This window comes from Parus major, chromosome 28, assembly GCF_001522545.3.
Source record: "Parus major isolate Abel chromosome 28, Parus_major1.1, whole genome shotgun sequence".
Classification (NCBI taxonomy): domain Eukaryota; kingdom Metazoa; phylum Chordata; class Aves; order Passeriformes; family Paridae; genus Parus; species Parus major.
In genome coordinates, this window is record NC_031797.1 from 398676 (window position 1) to 409402 (window position 10727).

At 46.8% G+C, this 10727-nt stretch overlaps 1 protein-coding gene across 1 annotated transcript in view; it reads right to left on the bottom strand.

Moving 5' to 3' along the window:
• The window catches only part of LOC107215532 (ceramide synthase 4-like), a 46738-nt gene extending 46200 nt beyond the window's left edge, over positions 1 to 538 (bottom strand). Inside the window, exon 1 of the mRNA XM_015651748.3 lies at positions 477 to 538. Within this exon, the coding sequence (XP_015507234.1) occupies positions 477 to 499 (23 nt within the window). The 5' untranslated portion in view covers positions 500 to 538. The remainder of the gene's footprint in view (positions 1 to 476) is intronic.
• Positions 539 to 10727: the final 10189 nt, after the last annotated feature.

Genomic DNA, 10727 nt, shown 5'->3' on the forward strand with positions numbered 1-10727 from the left:
CCCAGCACTCCTTCAGCGAAATTGCAGCTGCTCTTTGCGCGGAAAAACAGTGGTTAAACTAATATATAGTATTTCAGTCGAAACAACGAGAAAGTGCTCCTTCTGCGGACCACGGTTTTGGAAACAGCGCGGTACAGCTGTGTAGATTTTAAGGTCGGAAAGAAAACACCCTTAAGATGATCTATTCTGTCCTGTGTTACGCAGGCCAAAAAAAATTCCACTCCGTCATTCTCGCTCTCAAGCCTTGGGAGAACAGATCCTGTTTGCTGTTCCTGTGCTATAATGCATTCTTGGAGCACTTAAGGCTGTGTTCCCTTGTCGCACCAAAATGCTGTCCATCAGCTCTTTCTTGCCAGACTTTTCTAAAGCTGTAGTCAGCACAGTTATGATGAGCATGGTTATAAATACCTTTGCAGACAGAAATGTGAACAATTTTAAAACAAACACAGTGACTTGCTAATGGTTTTCTTGCTTACCTCTTTGAGTCCACCTGCTCCATTCCCACTAGGCAGTGCACAGTCCTGCTGCTGGCAAAGGGATAATTTGTGAACAGTCTGTTACAGTAACCAGGTTGCCAAAGGGTATTAGAGAACATAGTTACACCAAGTACTGGGGCCCTGGAGTTACCAATCCTGTCAGGAAACTCTGGCCATCTCAGAGCCTCGGGGGACCCCAGTGCTCCTACAGGCAGATGGTTGTACGGTATCTCCTTGTGTGGCATCACTGAAACAGCCTTAAACAGTGCTTGATCTGCAATGTCTGTATTGATAAAGCCAGTTTTTCTGGGGCTGATCCAAAGCCCACTGATGTGAATGAAAACTCCCACTGACTTCCAAAGGATTGAGATTGGGCTTCCTATGAACAAAAGTCTGTTTGTTTCAGTGTGTGCAATAGGTGGAACAAAAACATCTAAGACTGCTGGAGCAAAGGAAGGTGCTCAGGTGTTGTTTGCCTTTTATTTTCCTTGGGTTCGCTGTGGCTCTTTTAGTTACAGAAGTATGACCCAAGTCCTCCCCTTCAGGAGGACCCATCTGTGTGCCCTCACCAGAGGGTCCCCAGCACACAGACCCACAGCAGCACCACAACCCAGCACAAACTTGCCAGGCTCTGCACAGCAAAGCAGTTCAGAAAACAGAGCCTTGGTAGAAGTCCTAACCCTGCATGCTTCAGCAGTCCATAATCATAAATCACAGTGAGTTTAGAATTACAAGTGCTGAATACTGCTACTCAGTCCCTCTGCAGAGTTCTGCCTTCAAGTCATGAAAGAGACTTTCTTTTTAGGATCTGGACATTAAGACATCCAAAGGTGTCTGAAGGACAAAGATGGACACACAATCTCGTACCTATCAGGTTTGTTCAATACTTCATGAAACAATTAGTATATGAAGTACTTAAAAATCACTTACTATTTTAGAATATGGACTGCTGAACCTCTGCTGAGTTAGTATTTATATGACAGTATATTTATGAGTATACATGGGTTTATAAAAATGTAATAATTTATCCAGCAGATGCCCATTGTGAACAGGATGATACTTTGTTCAGAGGTCAAACAAATCCTCTAGTCATGAGAATGTTACCCTCTAAAACCCTGTTCAGTGAATCCAAATGAATCTTTTCAAACCTGATGGCCATTTTGTCTGTGAGCTCTGGGACGTGATGCTGGGCACTGGAAAAGCAGAAGGGTGGCCTTTGCCAATGGGAACAGCACCCTCGAGTGGGAAAACGGAGTAACTTCCAGTCAGCAGGACCTGAGGTAAGCAAAATTAGTTCAGGCTGGAGAAAAGAAGGCTCTAGGGAGACCTCAGAGGCCCTTTTAGTCCCTTAAGGGGCTCCAAGTGAGCTTGGGAGGGACGTTGGGCAAAGACCTGGAGGGACAGGACAAAGGGGAAATGGCTTCCCACTGCCAGAAGACAGGGTTAGGTGGGATACTGGGAAAAAGTCTTCCCTGTGAAAGTGGTGAGGCCTGGCACACTTTGCCCAGGAAAGCTGTGGCTGCACCATCCCTGGAAGTGCAGAAGAACAGGCTGCATGGGGCTTGGAGTAGCCTGGGGTAGTGGAAGTTGCCTCTGCCCATGGCAGGGGTTGGAATGAGATGGACTTTAAGGTCCTTTTTAACCCAAGCCATTCTGTGATTTTATGAAACTCAAAATGCAATTGAGCACTGGTACCCCCAGAGCTGGATGTGCCCAGGTCTGGCAATGGTGGATGAATGCTTGTGCCTGCTGTGGAACATTATCTGGGCAGAGCTGCTGGGCATTGCAGCCTTACTGGTCCATCTGCCCATCAACAAATCTCACCTTGTGCAGATTCTTGCATTCAAGTCAGTCTTGAGTTGTGACTCTCATGACAGACTCTCATCCTACTGTTTTATTCATGTGCCTCTCAATCCTGATGAGGATTCCAAAGCCATTATAACTCAAGACCAGGACACAGTGTTTTCATGGTATTAGTTCATCTACTCTTGAAATATATACTGTTTATGAAGAAAGGGGGAGGCTTGGCTTCAGGAGATACTGCAATTCCTCGGGTCTTGAGAGAGGATGCTGTGAGACAGTGTATAACTGGAACTGCACAGGTAGTTCATGGAAGAACATGCAATTATTTACACCTGAAATCTGACAAGATGCTGTTGCTAACAGGACTATCCTTTTGAACATGCTGTTGAGGGTTAGGTGTCCTTTTTTGTTGTTGTTGTTCTGGCTTGCCCGTGGAATTTTTACGCATTAGTTGCGGGGACAACCTAACTGTGGGTATTTAGTGGGTGCTCGACAAAGGACAAAGAGTGGCCGGGCCCAGGGGAGGAAGGGGGCAGGAAAAAGGAGGGTGGGGACAGTTTTTGTCTGGCTTTCTCCGGCTTCGGGGAAAGACATTCTTTTTTGGGCGCGGAGCTGCTTCGGTAGAGAGGAGGGAATTTCACCATCACCCAGACGGAGCTGCTGCTTCTTCTCCTTCTCCCCTCTTTGTTGGTGGCCTCGCACCCCCTGTCCTGCCGGGACGTGTGGCAGTGCCAGCCACCACCACGGAGCTGCTGATCCACCTCATCCACCAGCCCAGGATCTCAGCTCATCCCTGCTGTTCCACCTCAGCCACCGGCCCAGGATCTCAGCTCATCCCTGCTGTTCCAGCCGACTGTTCCTCGGAGCCCTGCAGGAGCACCAGGACTGACTGCCCGAGGGGTTTATGAAAACAAAGCCTCTTCTCCATTCCATCTCAGGCGAGAAAGCTGTCACGGGGTCCCTGGTTCTGTTTTCTTGTTAATGTTGTAGTTATTGTTGTTTGTTTGCCTGGTTATACTAGTAAAGAACTGTTATTCCTATCCCCAGATCTCTGCCTGAAAGCTCCTTGATTTCAAAGTTATAATAATTCAAAGGGAGGGGGTCTACATTCGTTCATCCCAAAGGAAGCTCCTGCCCTGCCTAGCAGACACCTGTCTTCTAGAACCAAGACACATGCCTTTCTGATTACCACTTTATGTCTTTTTGTCAGAGCAGAGTAAGTTGGGAGTTTTGAAGGAGTCATCAGCAGCAAACTCAGAAAATTACTTTCCTAAAGATCATGGTGAGACATAAGCTTATAGTCAGGCAATGAGGGTGTCAGGGGGTAGATACTATGGCTGACACATCACTGATGCATCTCAGTAAGAGCCCAACCATGATTAACTGCACCAAACCTCCTCTCTGGAAATGCTCATGTTCTGAATCACTGACATTACTCATGCCAACAGTCCTAACACTTACAGTCTGAGGAGTCTTAAAGTCTTCATGTCATCAACTAAGCCAGGTCATTAAAATAAATCCTCAGTGTCTTCACAGAAAGCAGGTATCTCTGTTCCAAGTCTGCTGTCAATTCCTATTGTAGAGGCTGTGAATTCTAGCTCCACCTGGGTGCCTCCACATCTGTTTGCTCATGGCACCAGACATGGCACCATTTTGGCACTGACTGTGGCCAATGGGGTATTGGGTTTTACATGACTAAGGCAGAAGGAGTCCAACATTTCAAAAAGCTGTACTGCAGTAATGGAATGGAATGTATGAGCCAGTGGTGCAGAGCCTGGGTCTGTGAATGCCATCGAAGCCTGCACATTATAGCAGCAAGAGCTTGGTTTTACTCACAGGACCTTTATAAATTACATAATCTCCTAGGGAGTGTGCTCGGAGTGCTTTGAACAGGTCTCTGCCATTTTAGTTACCCTGAAATGCAGAGTAGCATTTGGGATTTAAAGAACGTTCTTGATTAGGAAAATTTGAAAATCTTCTAGGTCTCTTTCCATCTACCAATGGCTATTCCTGTAAAAGCGATGTCTTCTATGAATTTTCTGGAATAACAGCTCCTCTTTGATGATCAACACCATCTCAAGACATTCCTTTACTGCTGATCACACTCTAGGAAGATAATGTGCAGCTTCCTGTTAGCACCATTTCCTTTTCCCCACTTAGATAATCCTGAACTCTGACATTTAGTTTCTTCATTTTTTCAAGCCTGATACAGAATTTTTTGTTTGCATGATGTCCTAAGGTCCTCCTTATTTGTCTCTCAGCAGCTGTTTGCTACCCGGACTCTAAATCCTACAGTGTCAGGTGATGCCCATTGACACAGCTCCACTTCCTCTCTTTCCCTCTGACACCCCCACCCCAATATTCTGACACTGCTGTCTGCCCCAACTGTGTCATTTGGTTTCTGGACCCTAATGTTTAGGACCACAGAGGGACCTCAGATTCTCTATGCAGAGACAGCACATCCCACATCCCATACCCATTGCTGCATATTGCAGTTCACTCACCTGCTCCTGCTGCTGGCATCTGCTGCACTGTCTTACTTCCACATTTTTCCTGACACGTATCAGCCTGAATTGGTTGTCCTTGAATATCCTTAGAACTTTGGGTATGCAGAGAAGGTGGCTTATTGCCTGGTGGAAAAGTTAAGTATCTTTAGTGAAAGGTAGAACTCTGTGAGTGTAGTAGAAAGAAGAGAGATGGAAACATCATGGACACTCTCAGATACCATGTAAACCCCTCCCCTGGCTCTGGGGAGGAGCACATGGGAGCAGCTTTGTTCCTATTTTAAGTAAAGACCAAGGTATCCAAGACCCATTTGTCCTCTCTGCAGCCTGGCAGGATTTGGGTTACAAGCCTCAAAGACCTGCTATTGAATGTGCTGCTCCAGGGGATTACAGGCAGGAAAGCCATCCCAGGATCTTTGTCCTTCTTGAAAGGATTTCTAAAGTGTCTGGTCTGTGGCTAATATTAGACACTGCAACTTCAGCAAGTAATCCGGTGCCCTTTCTGTGCTTCTTGGCTCTGCCCATTCCTTCTGTGATTTCATCCCATAGCCCCATTATCAGGGTGAATGTCAGGACCTCAGGACTCATGTCACTGGACACTTATGGGTCCCTTGCTGATATTCTTGTTGAAGAGGGTGAAGTGTCCCAAGCAAGCCTGCCAGAATATCAGAACATCCTCCCCTTCCCCTTCCAGTGCAGCAAAAACTCAGGATGGTATACTGAATAGCTGATTTTGTTAGAAACAAAACTGACTTCATTTCCATTCATTTGCTTTTGAATTTCATTCACAGGTTCTCTGAGACTCATACAGAAGTATTGAGATGAATGTGTGCAAGTGTTACTTGAGGTAACACCAAGAACAGACAACACTGGCTGATGAATCCTCATCACATCTCTCTGCTCTTCATGAGTTGGTGGCCATATGCTGTATTTTGCATACACCTTTCATACCCATACTGAGGGTCTTGCTCCAGAGAGCGCCAGAGCTTCACCAAGCCTTGCCATGGCACAGGTGGGACCCTGCAGCCCTGCAGCCAGCCCTAGGAACTGAACAGACTAGAATATTTCAGTTGGAGGGACCTACAACAACTATCTCATCCAACTGCCTGAGTCCTTCAGGGCTGACCAAAAGTCCAAGCTTGTTCTTAAGGCCATTGTCCAAATGCCTCTTTAACACTGACAAGCCAGGGGCATTGACTGCTTGTCAAGGAAGCCCATTCCAGAGTTTGACCACCCTCTTCATATTGAAATGCTCCCTCATGTCCAGTCTGAACCTTCCCTGGAATAGCTTTGAACTGTTTCCAGGAGTGCTGTCCCTGGATCCCAGAGAGGAGAGCTCAGCACCTCCCTCTCCATATGCCCTCCTCAGGAAGCTGCAGAGAACAAGTGTTATCCCTCAGCCTCCAAAGAAGACAAGACCAGAACCCTCAATTGCTCCTCAAGGGCATGCCATCCAGCCAACCAGCTTGGTTTCCCTCCTCTGGACTCATTTGAGGACCTTCACATCCTTTTTAAATTGTGGGGCCCAATTTATGGGATTGCATTCCCATTCTATGGGGGGACACAGAACAGGAATGCAGTTATCACAGCTATAGTCAATTGTTTCAGGATGTGCTGTGGCAACATTCATTGGCAGTGCACCGCCCTTTGCAGAGGGGAAAGGATGATCTTAAACTGTACTGGTTACCAACTTGTTTTCAAATGTAATTCAAAGCATAGGTTTTAGCTCATAAATCCTGTGTTATTTGCATTCCTTGCTGTTATAGACTGGGGGCACTCAAGAAAAAGGAATTTGTCACTGTTGTGGTTTGACACTGGTTAAGACACCAGGCACCTATTAAAATTGTAATGAACAGCTCATGAGTTGAGATAAAGATTGGGAGAAAACACTATAAGGGCAAAACAGTCTCAGACTTAAAGGTATAAAGTAAATTTAATATTAACAGTCAGAGGAGGATAATGAGGAGTAAAAGAAACCTTTCAGTTGGTCACTTGAGGTTTTTCTTTAGTTTGCTTAGGGAGAGGAGTCTTTTTCTTCTGCTGTGCTGTGGGGTCTTTCCCATGGGAGACAGTTCTTTGTGAATGTGGTTCAGTGTGGTTCTAATTTCACAAGTAGCAGTCCCACCCAACTTGCTGTAATGTGAGTCCCTCCCACGGGCAAAAGAGTCTTCCCTAACCTGTCATGTCATGGGTCACTAGCCCATGGAGTGTAGTCTTTTAAAGCTAAGCTGTTGTAGTTTGGAAGCAATGGCCCTCTCTTTCTGTTCACAGCTTTTTTAACATCCACCAGCTCCAGCATGAGCACCTTTTCTCATGGGTTGTGAGTGGATCTCTTCATCCCCTGTGGATTTCATGCATGACAAGGGGACAGTTTGTTTCACCATAGTCCTCATGACTCCTTACAGAGAAATCTTGATTCTGACACTTGGAGCACTTCCTTCCCTTTCCACTGACCTTGGTGATGCCATGTTGTCTTTTTCCACGTCTTCACTTTTTCCTCTTTCTCCAACTAGGAGGAAAAAAGTTACTGCTCATAAGTACCATTGCCAACACATCCCACCAGTTCAGATTTCTGCAGCATCTTGCAGAGCTGAGAGGCTGATTTAGTCTAGTTCTGCATTGGGGAATTGCTCATCATGCTTCTGCTGCTGACCAGGTTGCCCCGCCACCATTGCATGGGCAGTGGTGGCCGCGGCGGCGCTGGCACCATCCAGCGCCTCTCTTTGTGCAGGGTGCTGAGAAAGGGAAGCCGCCACCACCGCCTCTGCCCTTCTGTCCGCAGCACGGCTGGCTAGGGGTGACCAGGAAGGCAAAGTTCACCACGGGCTGTGCTGAAATGGTGGTGGTCTTGGTGGCTGTGTGGCTGCACCTGGCACTGGGATCGCCCCTGGCAGTGGTGCCTCACCACACTTCAGAAAAAAATTACCCACACGCTGTTTTGATTTCCTTCTTAAATACATCTTCACAGAGGCCTTATGAACCTTTTGAGTTGGGCCAGCAGCATGTCCATCTTAGAGCCATCAGAGATTGGCTCTGTTGGAAATGGTGAAGCTTCTAACAGGTTTCACAGAATCTACTTTTGTGGCCCTTCTCCAGTACTAAAAACTAGGCTGTGCCAAATCCACACAGTCTCTAGCCTCACTCTGCCTTCTGATGCCTGCTGATCTATCAGACCCGTGTTTGGACATATGGAAGGGACTGTGTTGTGACACTGAGCTTGTGTCATGGCCAAATTCCAGCTGACAACCACGCAGCTGCCCTTCACTCACCTCTATCCTGCTCTTGGTGGGAAGAATCAGAAAGAAAAGTTAAAGCTCATGGGCTGAGAGAAGAAGTTTAACAATCAAAAAAACCCACAAAAGAACCCCACCAGTAATAATAAACCCAATACTAATAATTGTTGTGAAAAGGAAACAGATAAAATGCAAGAGGAACAAGTGACGCCCAACAGAGTTGCTTGCCACTCACTGACCGATGCCCAGCCCATTCTTGAGCAGCAATCAGCCCCTCACCAGCAGTTCCCCCAGTTCACACACTGGGCAGGATGTTGTGTGGTGTGGAATATCCTTGTGGCCAGTTTGGGTCAGATGTCCTGGCTGTGCTCCCCCCCAGCTTCTTGTGCAGCTCCTCACTAGCAGAGCATGAAACACCGAGAAGTCTTTGACTTGAGGTGAGCACAAGTAAGACACAACAAAATCAGTATGTGATCGAGATAATTCTCTTCATGAATCAAAAGAACTGCCACTGGAAAGAAGATTAACTCTGGGAGACATTGTTACCATCACGGATGCATGGTGGGGTAACTCACATGACTGGAGCGCTGCAATGGGTGGCTATAGACTCAGGGGAGTCTACAGGGGACAGGCAAGGAAGTAACTAAGTTGGAGTAACCCTATGTGTGACTGTTTTGACTTCCTCTAGCTTGATTATGGCAATGATAAGGTTAAATGAGTAGATTCATGGTTAAGGACTGGGGAAAGATCATTGGCCATCATAGACTGACCAACCAGGAAGAAGAGACAGACAAAACATCCTGTAAGCAGCTGGAAAAATCCCCACAATCACTGGTACTTGTTCTTGTGTGGGACTTTAACTTACCAGTTGTCTGCTGGAAATACAACACAGTGGAGACAAAACAGTCTATGAGGTTCCTGGAGTGTGTGGAAAAGAACCGCCTGACACAGCTGGAAAGAGAGACAACCAGGGAAACTGCCCTGCTGGACTTGCTGTTTGTGAGCAGAGATGGACTGATGGGGGATGTCACAACTGAGGCTGTTTGGACACCGTGATAATGAAGTGACATAGTGTTTCATACTGGTCTGTTGAGGAGACTGAGTGTCCCTTGGGAAGCAGCCCTGAAGGGCAAAGGGGTCCAGGAAGGCTGGACATTCTTCAAGAAGGAAATCTTCAAGGTACTAGAGCAGGCTGTCCCCATGTGCCAAAAGATGAGCCAGTGGGGAAAAGACTGGCCTGGCTGAACCAAGAAATTTGTCTGAAACTCAGGGAGGAAAAGAGCATTTATCACTTCTGGAAAAAGGGGCAGGGAACTCAGGAGGAGTCTATGAGGGTCTATGAGGGTGTTGGGAAGTTATGCAGGGAGAAAGTTAGAAGGGCCAAAGCTCAGCTAGAAATTAATCTGTCCACTGCTTGAAGAGATAACAAAAAGTGTTTCTACAGATACATCAGCAATAGGAGGACTGAGGAGAATCTCCATCACTTGTTGGATGTGGTGAGAAAAAATTGCCACAAAGGATGAGGAAGAGGCTGAAATACTTAATGCTTTCTCAGGAACTGAGGGTGCTGGTCAGCAAATGAACATGAACTGACATGTGCCCAGATGGCCAAGAAGGCCAGTGGCACCTGGCCTGTATCAGAGATAGCACAAATGAAGTTATTTTCTACCCACTTAATGGTATAGTTATGAGCTGAGTTTGCACAATTCTGTTGCAAATTTGATGCTTTCATCCACTTGGCTCTGGTTTCTTCCAGCAGCAAACTCACTTGCACAGAAAGAGGTCAGTTGGTCAAGTTGTCCTGAGCATGTCTTGGAAGCAATCTGTCTTTGACATTATCTTATGTCAAATGTACCCCTCTTTGGTGTGCAGAGGTGCCACAACAAACCATCTAAGACTCTTCCATTATGAGCTAAATGCCAGATATTCCATCTCAGACCATACTGCCACACCCACCCATTAAGAGCTTGTGACTAGAACCAGAACATTCCTAGAAGGCCACATTCTCCCACCACAGGCCACAGTTCACACTGGGAAAGGTGTCAGAGGTCTGCACCCCTCACAGAGCCAGAGAACACAATTGTTGGTGCCTTGGCACCAGCTTGGTGGCTGACACCATGACATGGTGTGTTGGCAGCTGGGGGCCTCTTGCACACAGTCGCCCTTTGTCCTGCTGGGGCCTGGACCATCTCCTGGGCAGCCTTGTGTAGAAGGAGGTGAGGAGGTGGGAGCTGGAAGCACCACGGGTTGAGATGGAGGAAGAGTGGTCCTGGACCCAAAAGCAGCACTGCTGCTCCACTGCAACCCTGCAAATTATTCAAGCCTGGCCAATTGAATTGAATGATGAGTATGAGAAGCTAAATGAAAGAAGTCAGCAGCTATTTCAGGAATTGGAACGACTGGAAAGAGAAAGATTTAACTCTGTCATTGCCAGGCTGCAGCAGGCTAACCTGGAAGCAGACAAGGAATAGCCTCCTGGAGGCTATGAGAAAGCAACCAGAAGAGCTTTGAGTATTTGTAGCTCTGTACAGCTATGATCCTTGTGATAGTCCCAAGGAGTGGCCTGAATTAGAGCTTCCTGTCATTTCTGGACAATATATTTATATCTTTGGAGACATGGATGAAGATGGTTGGTATGTGGGATGTCGCCGCTGAAGATGAATAGATCACACGAACACAGGTCGAGGTGTGGTGAAAAGAAGAGAGAGTTT